The 16,301-nt window shown below is 46.5% G+C and overlaps 1 protein-coding gene across 2 annotated transcripts; it reads right to left on the bottom strand.

The window, feature by feature from the left end:
- Positions 1–368: 368 nt before the first annotated feature.
- Positions 369–8,825, bottom strand: paip2b (poly(A) binding protein interacting protein 2B). Of its 2 annotated transcripts, none has more exons than XM_068755783.1 (4): positions 8,716–8,825; positions 4,005–4,171; positions 730–912; positions 369–656 (listed from the first exon to the last, which is right to left on the bottom strand). In XM_068755783.1, exons 2-4 carry the CDS (start codon positions 4,158–4,160, stop codon positions 600–602), a joined length of 396 nt encoding a protein of 131 aa, XP_068611884.1. In that variant the 5' UTR covers positions 4,161–4,171; positions 8,716–8,825; the 3' UTR covers positions 369–599. The 2 variants fall into 2 exon arrangements, with proteins under 2 accessions (XP_068611884.1, XP_068611883.1); XM_068755782.1 differs by lacking the exon at positions 8,716–8,825 and adding an exon at positions 6,616–6,706.
- Positions 8,826–16,301: the final 7,476 nt, after the last annotated feature.

Raw genomic sequence — 16,301 nt, 5'->3', positions numbered from 1 at the left:
TCCAAACGCCGCAGGTCGTCTGGATTTGGTTTGGAATGAAGCCACTTCCTCGCTCTGACGTCATCGGACGATGCGAGCGGGTTCGAACGATCGCGGTGACTCTACAGAGCAGCAGCAGAGACCCGGCAACGCCCCCTAAATGTTCGTCACTCACCCCGCCCCCCTTCCGGCGACGCAGCGCACAAATCAACGCCTCCGAGGCGCCACTTCAAGTCGATGTTTTGGACTTGGCGTTTTCGTCCTGCCGTCGTTCCCAAGGGGGCGCTGACGAGTTCTGCGTTCTCTGTGAAGCAACAGGATCATCCGAAATGCACCCGCAGTAGAGCAGTGCTGGTTCTACCCCCCCCCCCCCCACCCCCCCACCCCAGTTCCCAATGTCCATCAGTTTACAAGAACAAACAGGAAATAAAAAGATCGAACAGAAGGAAAACAGGAATCCCCCCACCCCCCAACTGGGCCTGCCAGCACGCCGGGGGCTTGTGTGTGTGCGCGGTCGTGGCCGCCAGAGTCTCTGAGAATACACGAGGACTGGTGTGTGTGTGTGTGTGTGTGCGTGCGTGTGCGTGTGTGTGGAGGCTCCGTGGGGGTGAGGGGGACTCCTAGTATTTCTTCCCCGGGACGAACTCCTTCGCTTCAGGATTCAAGATGCTCTTCCTCTGCAGAGAGAGAGAAACGAGAGCGTGAACTCCGGAGGCGCCTCGCCCGGCCGCCGCCTCGCCGCCGACTCACCGCCACCTCTTCCAGGTTGCCGTGGTGATCGCCGACAGACAGGCCGTTGAGCTGCTGCTGCAGCTGCCCCACGCCCTGGTTGTTGAGGTCGCGTTCGGGGATGAACCAATCCTTGTCCTCCTCCTCCAGCATTTCCTGGAAGCAGCGTTCCAAGAATTCCTGCTCCAAGAGCTCTTCCTCCACCTGGAAAAAGAGGGGAAGAGAGACGTGCAATGTCAAAGAAGAGTAAGACATTATGTCCCGAGACCTTTTGTCTCGGGACATAATGTAGTGCGGTTCCTTAGCGTCGGGTCCACTGAGACAAATGTCCATTAAAGCTTGAAGAGACTAAACAGAAACTGAGTTCTCAGACACTTGTAGGAAAGATCTGAGCCAGTCTTTGGTCAAAACATCAAACAGACGCTGCAGGACAGCGTCCCTCATTTCTGTCTCAAACAGATGCTGCAGGACAGCGTCCCTCATTTCTGTCTCAAACAGATGCTGCAGGACAGCGTCCCTCATTTCTGTCTCAAACAGATGCTGCAGGACAGCGTCCCTCATTTCTGTCTCAAACAGATGCTGCAGGACAGCGTCCCTCATTTCTGTCTCAAACAGATGCTGCAGGACAGCGTCCCTCATTTCTGTCTCAAACAGATGCTGCAGGACAGCGTCCCTCATTTCTGTCTCAAACAGATGCTGCAGGACAGCGTCCCTCATTTCGGTCTCAAACAGACGCTGCAGGACAGCGTCCCTCATTTCTGTCTCAAACAGACGCTGCAGGACAGCGTCCCTCATTTCTGTCTCAAACAGATGCTGCAGGACAGCGTCCCTCATTTCGGTCTCAAACAGACGCCGCAGGACAGCGTCCCTCATTCCTGTCTCAAACAGATGCCGCAGGACAGCGTCCCTCATTTCGGTCTCAAACAGACGCCGCAGGACAGCGTCCCTCATTTCTGTCTCAAACAGACGCTGCAGGACAGCGTCCCTCATTTCTGTCTCAAACAGACGCTGCAGGACAGCGTCCCTCATTTCTGTCTCAAACAGACGCTGCAGGACAGCGTCCCTCATTTCTGTCTCAAACAGACGCTGCAGGACAGCGTCCCTCATTTCTGTCTCAAACAGATGCTGCAGGACAGCGTCCCTCATTTCTGTCTCAAACAGATGCTGCAGGACAGCGTCCCTCATTTCTGTCTCAAACAGATGCTGCAGGACAGCGTCCCTCATTTCTGTCTCAAACAGATGCTGCAGGACAGCGTCCCTCATTTCGGTCTCAAACAGACGCTGCAGGACAGCGTCCCTCATTTCTGTCTCAAACAGACGCTGCAGGACAGCGTCCCTCATTTCTGTCTCAAACAGATGCTGCAGGACAGCGTCCCTCATTTCGGTCTCAAACAGACGCCGCAGGACAGCGTCCCTCATTCCTGTCTCAAACAGATGCCGCAGGACAGCGTCCCTCATTTCGGTCTCAAACAGACGCCGCAGGACAGCGTCCCTCATTTCTGTCTCAAACAGACGCTGCAGGACAGCGTCCCTCATTTCTGTCTCAAACAGACGCTGCAGGACAGCGTCCCTCATTTCTGTCTCAAACAGACGCTGCAGGACAGCGTCCCTCATTTCTGTCTCAAACAGACGCTGCAGGACAGCGTCCCTCATTTCTGTCTCAAACAGATGCTGCAGGACAGCGTCCCTCATTTCGGTCTCAAACAGACGCCGCAGGACAGCGTCCCTCATTCCTGTCTCAAACAGATGCCGCAGGACAGCGTCCCTCATTTCGGTCTCAAACAGACGCCGCAGGACAGCGTCCCTCATTTCTGTCTCAAACAGACGCTGCAGGACAGCGTCCCTCTTTTCTGTCTCAAACAGACGCTGCAGGACAGCGTCCCTCTTTTCTGTCTCAAACAGACGCTGTAGGACAGCGTCCCTCTTTTCTGTCTCAAACAGACGCTGCAGGACAGCGTCCCTCATTTCTGTCTCAAACAGACGCTGCAGGACAGCGTCCCTCATTTCTGTCTCAAACAGATGCTGCAGGACAGCGTCCCTCATTTCTGTCTCAAACAGACGCTGCAGGACAGCGTCCCTCATTTCTGTCTCAGACGCTGCAGGACAGCGTCCCTCATTTCTGTCTCAAACAGACGCTGCAGGACAGCGTCCCTCTTTTCTGTCTCAAACAGACGCTGCAGGACAGCGTCCCTCATTTCTGTTTCAAACAGCTGCTGCAGGACAGCGTCCCTCTTTTCCGTCTCAAACAGATGCTGCAGGACAGCGTCCCTCATTTCTGTCTCAAACAGGTGCTGCAGGACAGCGTCCCTCATTTCTGTCTCAAACAGATGCTGCAGGACAGCGTCCCTCATTTCTGTCTCAAACAGACGCTGCAGGACAGCGTCCCTCATTCCTGTCTCAAACAGATGCTGCAGGACAGCGTCCCTCTTTTCTGTCTCAAACAGATGCTGCAGGACAGCGTCCCTCATTTCTGTCTCAAACAGGTGCTGCAGGACAGCGTCCCTCATTTCTGTCTCAAACAGATGCTGCAGGACAGCGTCCCTCATTTCTGTCTCAAACAGACGCTGCAGGACAGCGTCCCTCATTCCTGTCTCAAACAGATGCTGCAGGACAGCGTCCCTCTTTTCTGTCTCAAACAGATGCTGCAGGACAGCGTCCCTCATTTCTGTCTCAAACAGATGCTGCAGAAATGCTGTAAACCCGGAAATAAAACTACGTTCGACTCGTGCAGGAGAGAGAGAGAGAGAGAGAGAGAGAGAGAGAGACAGAGCAGGACGTGTGGAGCGGCAATAATCTCAGGACAGAATAAAAATGCTTTGAATGCTCCATCCACCTTCAAACCGTTTATCCAGGGTCGGGTCGCGGGGTCAGCAGTACCCGCGACCTTGTTCTTTGGGTCACTCCCCAAAGCTCGTGACCTCGGGTGACGTAGGATCGGAGCCCGGCTGGTAAACGGAGAGCCCCGCCTTCCGGCTCAGCTTCCTCGTCACCGTGACGGATCGGCCAATGTCCACATACGTCTCTCTCTCGCTCCATAGAGCGTTTACCACACACCAAAAATAAACGTTACGCAGGGAGGACGCCGGCGAGCGTGGACGGGCCGGACGCAGACGCGGCGACGCACGTCTCGTGCAGCGATTTGTTCCAGACGCGTTCCAGGTGATCACAGACCGACCCAAACCACCAGGGACCGACTGGACGGTTCATTTCCCCGCTCTGGGGCTGATGAGGACCCAAACCCTCCACCGTAGTGCAGAAGGCTTCTCGTCCTCCACCCCCCCAGCCTGAACACCCACCTGTCTGTTATACTCCTCCTCGTTCTCCATCCACATGTACTCAGCGAACGGGTTGGTGTCGCCGCCCTCCCCCGCATGGCCGTTGGCCACCGGCTCCTTCCCCTCCTTGCCCGGAGCTCCTCCTCCGGGCGTCTTGGCCACTTCTGGACCGCTCATTTCAGCCGGTTCTGCAGGAGAGCAGAGGAGTTAGACCTGGTCTCACAAATCCATCATGGCGGCCCGTTTCAGAGCAGCCCCCCCCCCCCCCCCCCAGGTTGTTATATGAACCTACCAAGCCAGAGAATAAAGTCTTCTGTCTTTCATCAGGGAAAAGCAACAACTTCCTGTTCTCTAGCCGTCAGGAACAGAACCTCGGCTGCTTTCGGTTCTCAACCAACAAACGGAGGACAGTGAATCTGAATCTGGCGTTTTCTACTTTAGCGGCGCCTCAAACATCAACATTAGCTTCCTTCTATTAAATTAGACTGAGCCTTGACGGTCGCCGTCTCTCACGAGCACGACGCTCTGTCCCTGAAGACATTCTCCGAGTGTGGGACATCTGAATTTGTCCGACTCCCGTGTTTCCCTCTTGTCGCCATCCCTTCCTATCTTCTTCCCATAATACATTCCGATCCAAAAAACAAAGAAGTGCTGCCACCTACAGGGAAATCATCATAAGTACGAACCAAGTATATCGACCGCGCAGAATTATCTTGATGAATCGAGCGCAGCGCAGAAAACAAGCCAGAAATAAATCCACGACGATCGGAAGCCGGGATCCACCCCCGCTTTAAACTTCCTGAAACTCCCGGCAGCTCCGCCCACCCGACTCCCGAAGTCACGGACGCCTACGCCCGTTATTCCTTAAAGTCGTTCAGACCTGACCGGCGTCAGGAAAAAGGTTGTAGACGTCACTGAAAAAATGGAATTACTTGAGGTCGAGAGGTTCAACCTTCCTGATGCATTAGTATCATTTAAATTGGGTTTATAGAACGCTTCGGAGTTGTGATTGGCTACTGGCTCTGGTAGTTTATAAAATGAAAATCATTAGCAGATCTACTGAACTGCACTGATTAAATGTGTTTACGCCTCCCTCCACTCGGCACAATAGGGAATGGCAGATTACCCAGGATGCTTTGCTCCGTTAATCATTGCACTGGTCATCAGCTAATATCCAGTTAGAGACACTTGGCATCCTTAATATGCATGCCCATGATTATTGATTATTGATTAGCTCGCCGTGTTTAGCGTTTCGGGGCCCTCCCAGATCATCTTGATGTCGGGACTGTTGCAGAATTTCAGTCTTGTGCAACACCAGACTGATAAATACTTTAAATGGACCTTTCTCTATTATTTAGAATCCAAAGACAAATATTTGTTGTATACGGGGGTGACACACAAAAAAAACTCAAACTATAATAAATATTATTCTGCCAACGGCCGTTTTAACTTTGTGATCTTTAAAGTGTCTGAAGCCTTAGCCCACATGCACACAGAACTGCCACAAACAATCTGTTTTTTTTTTACTTTTACTTAGATTAGAAAATACTAAATAACCCTTCAAATGGCAAATTAAAAGTTTGAACTTTTTTTGAATTAAAAGCTAAAAATATTTTTTCCTTCTAAAATATGATTTAGCAAACAAGAACTTCATGCATCAAACTACCTGTAAAAAAATATTATAACAACATGTCTCCAAAATAAACTAAGATTACAGAGCGTATGGTTTTATAATGTAATATCTATATTTTTAAACCGGTTTCGAGTTGTTCCAGTAATTTATGAGGGGAAAGAAATACTTAATTAACCGTCTAAACATTTAGTGGAAACAAAAAAAATTAAAACAAATAAATAAGCGTCTTTAAAAAAAAGTCACATCGAATTCAACACGTGAGAACCTCGAGCCGGGACGACCTTCTTGAAGAACCCCAGAGAAGTCTAGAACTTGCATGTTTGAAACGAACCATAGAAACACACAGCTAACAAGAAAAACAGTCAATAGGTGTAGATAATCCGGGTTTATACACTGAAACTCCATCCAGCGCGTCCGGACGTGCGCTCAAACCGCACCGCTCATTATGTAACGTAACGAGCAGCAGCTGTGTCGTCGTTAGCGCCTGCTAATGTGATCTCACAGCTAACAATGCTAACAACGCCAAACCAGGTGTCCGGGCCTACCTGGAAAGTTGCTAAATGGATCGAACGGCGTTTAGCCGCAATGCTAAGTAGCAACAAGCTAGTCGAGACACACGTAGCTTGTGTAGCCAACGAACGGGCCTAAGGTGAAAGCTATCAACAACAAAGGGTGGGCAGGGGCGGGCGGCTTCGTTTTCACCCGGAAAGTTTGAGCGAACCGACGCGAAAACGACAAGCGACGAGCGACGCAGCGAAAGAAAAGCACGCGAATAGATGTTTTTGACAATAAATAAACCGGTTGAGGTCAAACCCCATCCCCGTCGAGGTGCTCGAAGGCGAAGTCGTCGTTATCGGCTAGCACGCTGCTACAGCATGGCAGCAGCAGCAGCAGCAGCGGGGAAACGGGTCAACAAAACAAGCATCCACTTCGGGGACGGCCGCAGCTCCACGCGCGCAGGACGAACCGTGAAAACGACGTTTTAAATGTTTAAATTACCTGGCATCGTGCTCGCAGCGTTAGCCGTAAAGTGTGACGTTACTGCAGCTACACAGCGGAGACGGCGCGTTCCTGCTCCTCCAGCGGGGATTACTTAGTGCCGTGATGCAACGTAGCCCAAGTTAGCTAAGTCTCGTTAGCCACCTTGCTAACGTTAGAAAGCTGGGTCGATCACGTGGTTTGAAGCCGCGTTCAAAGTTCACCGAATGTAGGAATTACCAAACACCTATTAAGTAATCTGACAGAAGTGACGCAGGAATCGCAATTTCCAAGAGCCACGGGGATAATTTTAAGATAATTCGCTTCGCACAAAGCTAAAAACAGCTCAATTGCATAACGGGATGATTATTTTTAAAACTTCTTCTTCTGTAGTTTAAACAAATTAAATAATTGCATTTAAGTTTTGATTGAAGCTTCTGTCTCATACAGAGAAGTGCTTGGTCTGCTGGGATTCAGGTGCGGTTCGGCCTTCAACATCAGATTGATTATTTTGTGTGTAATCCATTCATTTTATTGTAGATAATCCGCATTGCGGGTAACGAGTCTGCTGGAGTCCATCTCAACCGGCTACAGGCGAGAGGCAGGGTACACTACACCCCGGATGAGACGCCAGCTCATCGTGGGGCCACGCAAAAGACAAACAAACACAAGCTGACACTCACACTGATGGACAATTTGATGTAGGCTTCTTACTGGTTTTAACAGACGCCATCACGTCACCCCAGTCCTTGCTTCGCTGCACTGGCTGCCAGTCCAATTTAGAATTGATTTTAAGATTTTACTGATCGCTTTTAAAGCTCTTATAGGTCTGGGCCCAACTTATATTTATGATTTATTGACTTTATATGAGCCCCCCCGCAGCCTGAGATCCTGGGGTCGAGGATTTCTGGTACTTCCGAAGTCGAGGTTAAAATCAAAAGGTGACCGAGCATTCGCCATCGGGGCCCCTCGGCTTTGGAACGACCTGCCTGAAAATATAAGGCTTGCAGATTCGGTAACTTCTTTTAAAACACTTCTAAAAACGTATTTATATAGACTGGCTTTTAATTGATGGAGTCCACTGTTTTAATTACCTTTCATTTACTTTAATTACACTTTTTTAAAATGTATTTATTTTTATATTTTTAACATTGTTTTATTATTTTATGATTATTGCTGGGTACCTAGTCTCATCGCTTGTGCCCTGACGCCACTGTTGCTTTTATACACCCATTTTACATTAATGTTTGTTTAATATGTATTCTTTGTTTATATGATTCATATTGATTTGTTATTATCTGTTAAAGCACTTTGGGAATTGTATTTCTAAAAAAGTGCTATATAAATAAAGCTTATTATTATTATTATTATTATGTAATAATTTCACCTAAAGTGGGAGGAAGCCCGAGAACCTGGACAGAAGCACACCGACACGGAGAGAACACACAAACTCCACACAGAGAGGAATCAAATCACTGTGAGGCAACAGCGGTACTCCATACTTCCATAAATACTACTGCTATTGTGATCATTTCAACCGAATCAATAACCACGCTTTAGCTAAATCAGGCGTGTTCATCTAAAGATGAATCAGAAATGACTCTTTCCTTCCTTGCTGTAAAATCGTTTTTGCTAAAGTCATGAAATATCTCAAGGAAGTAAAGAAACAACAAAGCAAAGAAAATAGCAAAGCCACGGACACGAAGCCGTAAACTCATTTTTACAGTCTTTCTGAGCTGCACGTCAGCCGCAACAGCGTCGAGTGTTAAAAAGTCGGGGCTCAGAGTGGGCGTTTGAACGCAGCATGAGAACAAACACCCTCGAACCGCCGCCGCTCTGAAAACGCTTCTAAAAACACAAACGCTCACAAGAATTAAAATATAAAAGAATTGCTGTCCATTACCAACATATCAAATAATAAGTTATTCTTTCATCTATTAAGATTAAATGTTTCCAGGATCATTATTGTATTGAATGTAGGGGACCCTTAAGTTTATCACTTTGACCTGAGAGGTTATTAAAACATATTTATTAACGTAAAGATTGCTGGAAGTTAGCCTTTATCGCGGTCTTCCTTTCATTCCTGCAGCCAGCAGTCTATCCCCCCCATATCAGACTCACCAAGTGCAAATAAAGGGGGGGCGGGGGGGGGGTCCGCCAAACAGCTGTGGCGAGGGAACGGTTCTTTTCCGGTCCGGGTTGTCACCGGAAACACAAAAACTCTCCTAAAGTCTCCGGCAGCAGCTCTTATCGGTCCCCACGCGCGTCGCGCTGTTCGGCTGAACTCGGGTAAATCCGCTCGTTCCTCCACGTCGAGGCGTAGAAGGTGTTGTTCCGTGCTTGCGCGTGTCCGGCTGCACTCTTCGCTCATTGGTTGACATCTACGTCCGTCAACTCGTTGGAAGGATCCCATTGGTCCAGATGTCCGCCCGCGTCCCCGCCCACCCTCTCGGGTCACGTAAGTAAACAAAATAGAACCCGTTTGTTGTTGTCTCTGTCTGCAGTCGAAATGACAATTAAAGTCACTTCTGTGTTCCAGTAAAGTATAAATTAAATATATGTTATTAAATATTTAATGATTTCATCAAATAAAACTTTCTGTTTTTGTTAAGTACCAAAGTAAGTTTTGTATTTTTTTCTCCTTCAAAAGGGATTTCTACTGTACTCCATTTATTTAATTTTTAAAGTCTGTTATTGGGGGGGGGGGGGGGGGGGTAGATCAACTAATCAAATCCATGAATTACAATTTATTGATAATTGCTTGCTGTAATGAAAAAGTATAAGTACCCTCCTGATCATGTGAAAAGCAAATCTAAAGAAGCCATAAGATTATGCAAAACACATTATTCACACACACACACACACACACACGCGCGCACGCACACACACACACGCACACGCTTTGCGTGGCTGGAATTACTAAAGCTCTGTGTAGAAGGGAGGGAATATCAGCAATGACATATATTTTAAATGTAAAAAAATGTTTTTGGTTAACTAAACGTAAAAAAAATAAATGTTCAAATAAGTTATCAAAGTGAATAATTCCGCAAAGCAGCAGGGAGATATTAGAATCCTTAAAATACCTGACCGAGAAATCAACAGGAAGATCAGTCAGCTGAGTGTCGGGGTGACCCCCCCCCCCCCCCCCCTGTGACATTAGGGGGCGGGAGGGGGCGTGGCACGAAAAGGTGCGTGCGTGAGTCGTTGTTTGTGTGTGCGTCCTCTGGCTGACGTGCCTCTTTGGGACTGAGGTGAATTAGACCACGTGACTCCCGCGTTCATGGGAGGTTGCAGTACCACGAAGTCACAGCAGGGGGCGGCTGTGACTTCACCTACCGGTACCTTAAATGTGCTTCTCCGCTGCTTTTCTGTTCATGTTATGTCTATCGATGAAGAAGCAGTTTTGATAAGTGGTCCTTTATGGTGAATTTGGCTAATGTGCCACATTTTGGGCATTTAAATGCATCTGGAACGTTTAAAAATACATAATATATGCTTGTCAAATCTTTAATGTAATTCCATTGTGTGTGTGTGTGTGTGTGAATATTTAACAGGGAAGGACCTGTTTCTTTAAGCATTCCCAAAGTTAGATCTTTCCCGCTGAAGGTAATCACTGTGACAGATTTTCAGGTTGTAAATTGATTTCCCAGCTGGATCCGAGCTCCATCGCTGTGCATGTGCTGAGATGGAGACAGTGACATTAAATCAGCGCTTAGGAATGCCAGATGTTCCACACAGCTCAAATCTATATGTATTCATGTACAGTCGATTTATCCACAATGACAGATTCACAACAGGCTGCAAGTACGGCCATTTTTCTTGCGATCAAGCTGTAATAGTTCAACGCCTGGTTTTAGCAAGCAGCTTCGTTGCGAGCATTCGAATGCTTTTCTTCCTCTTTCCCTCTCCCCATTGACGCTACAGGATTCACGCCCCCTGCGCTACATTCGCCCGCTGTCCCTGCTATTGAATCATAAATCATATATAATTCCTTCCAGTGAGCCTCTCTCCCCCCCCCCCCCCCCCCATTCAACGACATCTTTTTTATTATTATTGTGTGTGTGTGTGTGTGGTCCAGGGAACAGAACCTACCTCAAACACGCACACACACACACACTGGACACGATACGACACACCCTTTAACAGGAAGTGGTAAATTGGCGTGCATACAAAGGTAAAGTATGCATCATTTTCTGCACTAATTCTATATCCCATAGTAATCTGAAGCACTACTAACATCCAGACCTGCAGTATATTAAATTCCAGCAGGGGCTTTGGCGGGTATGGACTCATTTTACACAACATATTTCTTCTTAACAAAAGCAGTGGGTCAGATACTTCAGTTCCTTCTGATTGGTCCCTTGTGTGTTTTTCACGTTTTCACTTCCCTGCTCAGACTCGGGGCCCCTCGGCTGCTTGAAATATGTAGGAGGGATTGTATAGTATAAATGTTACCGTTTAATACCCTATAATACTAATGCAAGGTTAGTGGATGTACATGTACATGATGTAGCACACAATAAAACATTTTTGCCAATTTTCACCGGAACATTACCGCAAAAAATAAATGTATCTACTCCGCTCTTCGTCTTCGACTCATGCGGGAGACAGAGGGAGAGCTGGACGTGCGGCACACACACACACACAGCGCAATGACGCCAATAATCTCAGGATGGAATAAAAATGCTTTGAATCATCCGTCCATCCATCTTCAAACCGACCAGGGTCGGTCCCGAGGGGCGGAGATACTCACTCTTAAAAAAAGACATAAATCTTTACAACAACAGCCTCAACAACAAAGAGATGAATAAACTGACGCTCTGTTGGGGTGACGTGTTCTCATTCAGTGGATGATGTTCACGTCTATTTCAAGGAACTGGATTAAAAAATACATTGTGCGTGTGTTTAAGTGCGTGTGTTGCGTTGTGGGTGTGTCTCCGTCTCTCGGGTACTTCTAGGATCCCAGAGATAATGTGGAATTCTTGAGAGGAATGCCGCGCATGGGTTCCTTCCTGTCACCTGACCCATCACTTCCTGTGCTGGACTTCCTGCGTCTGTACCTCCAAGGAGAAACGGTGCGTCTGCACCTAAACCTCGACTCGGGATCGACGTTTCTGAACTGATGGAAGAGCTTGACCTTTAACCTCCCTGGTGGCTATTAGAAGGTTGAATGTAGAGCGAAGTCACCAACGAGAGGCTTCAGGCAAACACCCCGATACAAGGAAAGTCAAGAGTTTGTGTGAAAGCTGTTGAAATGCTGTCACCCAGCTATTAATATTAGCCGCCTGAATAATCAGTGGAGCAAAGGAATATGAGAAAGGGATTAAATATAACATTTAAGTAGAAGAAGAGAATAATTCTTTATAAACCTGAGACAAAACAGAAGAAACAAAGAGAAAGAGGGCCTTTCTGAGCAATATGAGACCTCTCTGGCAGCTGGAGAGATGCCAGGTAATAGTTTCCAGATACACACACACACACACACACACACACACACACACACAGCCACCCGAATTTGAAATCTGACAGGGAGATGGAGTGTGTAGTGGATGTGTGTGTATATACCAGAGGCCTTTTCTTTTACATTCAAGAGGTCTCATTTCCTCTGGCATTGGGAGTAGGGACTGCTGGTGTGTGTGTGTGTGTGTGTGTGTGTGTGTGTGCGTGTGTGCGTGTGTGTGTGTGTGTGTGCAAGGACTAATGGTTAATGTATGCTTTCAATCACAGCTGCGGAGAAATCAGATCCCTGCAGGAAAGATCCAGACGTACAACTCCACACACAGTCGGCATGAGAAAACATGTTGAATAAAAGAGTAAGAAACGGCTCCGCAAACCCAGAAAAATTGGGTTTAAAGTGTGAATAAAAATAGAATAGAAAATCACCGAAACTCAAAATTGACCTAAAAACAACATTTCAAATATAACAGAAAGATCTGTTTGAGAAAATTTGCTTAAAATGTTATGTCAGCATAATAACAACAACAACAATAATAATAATAATAATAATAATAAATAAATAAATAATTGTGACATAATCTTTAGAGCACTTGGTAAGCATTTGGGAAAAGAATAATTGCTGTGATTTTATAATTGGAATGTTTTCCCGTTCCTGTAGAATGTACATTTCATCTTCTCAAGATTTCAGGATCTCGTATGTTGATAAAGTGCCGAACATTTTGAATGCATATTGTTCAGTCCCCCACGCCATCATGAATGCTGCCTTTTGAACCCTCTGTTCTTTAGCCTTTTGACCATCCAAGATATTTAAACTTTGTCACATCTGGAAACCGAACGGGTTCAGGGCCAGTGACGTTTGCAGCCTTTATGGATCTGTTTCGTATAAAGTTTTCTCATTAAAAAAATGTAAACTTAATGACTAGTTTTGTTGTTTTTCTTTTTAAATTTGTTTTTCCTATAAACTTCATTGTTTTCGTTGTTCTGTAGTCACATTTTGTAGCCTCTTCAATTCAGTTTTATTTATATAGTGCCAGATCACAACATAAAGTCATCTCAAGGCACTTTACAGGATTAGCAGGGAAAGACCTGCAGGGAAACACAGAACCCAACTTGACCCACAAGAGCAACGGAGGCAAGGAAAAACTTCCCTTTAACGGGCAGAAACCTTGGACAGAACCTAGGCTCATGGTGGACGGCCATCTGTCTGGCCGGCTGGGTTGAGAGAGAGAGAGAAGAGAGAGAGAGAGAGAGAGAGAGAGAGAGAATGGCAGGTCGGAGACGAGTCAAGGAGATGGATAGGGAAGTGATAGCGAGACAGAGCAGGAGCAGACAAAAACTAAATGCTAATGCTAGCGACGTGGACTTCATGCTAAACAAAGCAGCTGCTGTCTGTTTCTCCATTTCCCAAAAAAATCAGAGGAATGGGAAAGACAGCAAGAAAACATTGAAATATTTCTTTCATCTGCACTGAAATCTCTGGCACAAATGACTAGTTTTCCTATTCTGTCGCAAAAGAACACCAGTAGTATAATGAAGATAATTGTTTTCTTCTTTGCTTAGTTAAGTAAGTTAACATAATGTACATGTTTAGAAAGAGTAAAACAATAATAACGAGTAACGCTAGTGAAGGCACAGAAGTGGAAAGAGTCAAAGTTAGAAAAACATTCAAAGAAAGCGAAAACGCTGGCAAAGAAATGATTATAAGTTCAAGATGATAAGAAATAATTAACCGGAGGAAGGATATACGGAAGACTGTGAGGGAAGTGAGAGAGCGTGATAACGTATGTAGGATACACCGCCTGGTTAGGAATACTCCACCCATAGTCACACACACACACACACACACACACACTGCGAGGTAAATCCCCCAGCATTCCCCCATTGCCCACCCACTGCAGAGTGTCACCACTTTCCTCTGGCTTTCCTCTGCAGAGCGGAGGAGAGGCTAGAAACAGCAGAAACACAAATCCTCTCCAGAAATAGGCATTTTCTGAAAAGAAGACCAAACAGCAACTTTTTTTCTATTCCATTAAATCTCTTTGTGAACTTTCTTCGGTTGTGGAAATCCAGAGTTGGGGGGAACCCGCCGGCAAGTCAGCTGGAAAGTATTACCTTTAAACAAGAGGTCGCTGGATTTGTATCCGGGCAGTTTCCTCTTGTTCTTCTCCTCTCCATCTCTTTCCCTGGAAGCAACTACACAGTTCGGACGGCCAAATTTCAGACATTGGGATTCATTTTTGCAGAGGCAAAGAAGGACAAGGTCGTATTGTTGCAGCGACACACAAGAAGAAGAAAAAGAAAAAGCACTGAGTCGCGGTTCTTCAGGTGAAAAACACTTTTTATTAACAGTTTATTGTCTGCATCTTGGAAGTTTTGCCTAAACTTGCATTTTATAATTGTAACAAATATTAACTCAGAGATAGAGAAGCATGATTATGAGTATTACCTATGCCTGTCTTGCCAGTATATGTGTGTGTGTGTGTGTTGTGTGTGTGGTTAACATTTTGTTCATGCATATTCTATCCGCTGTTTTAATAGCGCTAATTCATGTATGTTGCACAATGAAATATTTCGGGGGAGTTACAGTTGATGGTTCTGCTGATGCCGTGCTTGAGTGTCTGACAGAGAGGGGGGGGGGGGGGGGGGTCAGAGGAGCAGAAGGGGTGCAGATGTTCCACTGCACTATGAGACCGAAGCCATGGGGGGGGGGGGGAGAGATGGAGCATGGAGAAAGACGTCTTCTCTGGTTTCATCAGGAAAGACACTGGAAAAGACGGCCAAACACACGCGAACGAATTCTGTTCAGAGGTTTCAGGAACAGGCTTGAGTAAATGCACTCAGGTGTAGCGTGCATGTGCAAAAAGGAAGAATGTCGGACAAACTCCGGGTCTCTCTCTCACGTTCTCGCCCCCCCCCCCCACACATTCCCGGAACTAGTTTTAAACAAACACATCTTTGTTTCTTTGTGTTCGTCTTGGTTTGCTCTCGGCTCACAGACTGATTCGATCAGGAGCAGCGCTGCGTTACAATCACGTAATCATATGCAAAGCAGTTAAACCAAAACACACCGAGTACATTCCAGACTAGAGGACAGGGAATAGACATAGAAACAGCCGTCTCATCCGGAATGCGTGAATCAGCTGAAAGACTACGTTTCCCCTGCGCTGTTAATAGCATCAAGTAGATCAAATAAAATGAGTCCCTTTTGACAATCATTGTCTTTTAAAACTGCAAAGATGTACAAAGATCTTGAGTTTTATAAATATATGCTTATCCCGACTTTATGTCACATCTCAAAAACATTCGGACAGGACTGAAAGTTCTGGAATAATCTCGAGACTCACCCCGGTCACAATCTGTGTGAGCAAATACTCCAAAGGTTTGAGAGAATACTCCAAAGGTTTGAGAGAATACTCCAAAGGTTTGAGAGAATCATTTGTCAACAAAAAACTTTGAGGAATTTGTGGACGTCACCATCAACAGGCGGGAAGGCGGTCGGGAATGAGCGAACGGTTTGTTTGTTTGTCTGTTAGCAAGATAACTGAAAATGATATGGATGGATCTCGATGAAACTTTCAGAAAATGTTGGAGACCTTACCAGGAATAGTTGATTACATTTCTGTTGATGATCCAGAAGAGATCCTGGATTCTGGATCAATTTCTGGATCAATTTTCGTTAACATTGCAGTCAATGTCGCTTTAAAACTTGTTCCTCAATATATCTTTACTTGCATTGATTATTGACGGATGTTTATAGAATTTGACATTGGAGACAAGGTCAGAGACTTTGATGGTTTGGACATGTCCAGAGAAGAGACAGGGACCATATCGGTAGAAGGATGCTGAGGATGGAACTACCAGGGAACAGGACTAGAGGACAACCCAGGAGAAGAGACATGGACGTAGTGAGGGAGGACATGAGAGTGGCTGGTGTTGGGGAGGACGATGCAAAGGACGGGGCTAGAGGACGACCCAGGAGAAGAGACATGGACGTAGTGAGGGAGGACATGAGAGTGGCTGGTGTTGGAGAGGACGATGCAAAGGACAGGACTAGAGGACGACCCAGGAGAAGAGACATGGACGTAGTGAGGGAGGACATGAGAGTGGCCGGGGGGGACAATGCAAAGGACAGGACTAGAGGACGACCCAGGAGCAGAGACATGGACGTAGTGAGGGAGGACATGAGAGTGGCTGGTGTTGGAGAGGACGATGCAAAGGACAGGACTAGAGGACGACCCAGGAGAAGAGAC

Source organism: Brachionichthys hirsutus, chromosome 23 (genome assembly GCF_040956055.1).
Source record: "Brachionichthys hirsutus isolate HB-005 chromosome 23, CSIRO-AGI_Bhir_v1, whole genome shotgun sequence".
Classification (NCBI taxonomy): Eukaryota; Metazoa; Chordata; class Actinopteri; order Lophiiformes; family Brachionichthyidae; genus Brachionichthys; species Brachionichthys hirsutus.
Note: the sequence above shows the minus strand (reverse complement) of the source record. Positions and strands in the feature narration are given on the sequence as shown.

What these genes read in the sequence shown, in the direction of transcription:
- paip2b (XM_068755782.1), bottom strand. An exon ending in AGGAGGAGTATAACAGACAG is followed by an intron (nt 913 to 4,004) that starts GTGGGTGTTCAG and finishes CTCTTTTTCCAG; the next exon opens with GTGGAGGAAGAGCTCTTGGA. An exon ending in GCAACCTGGAAGAGGTGGCG is followed by an intron (nt 657 to 729) that starts GTGAGTCGGCGG and finishes CTCTCTCTGCAG; the next exon opens with AGGAAGAGCATCTTGAATCC.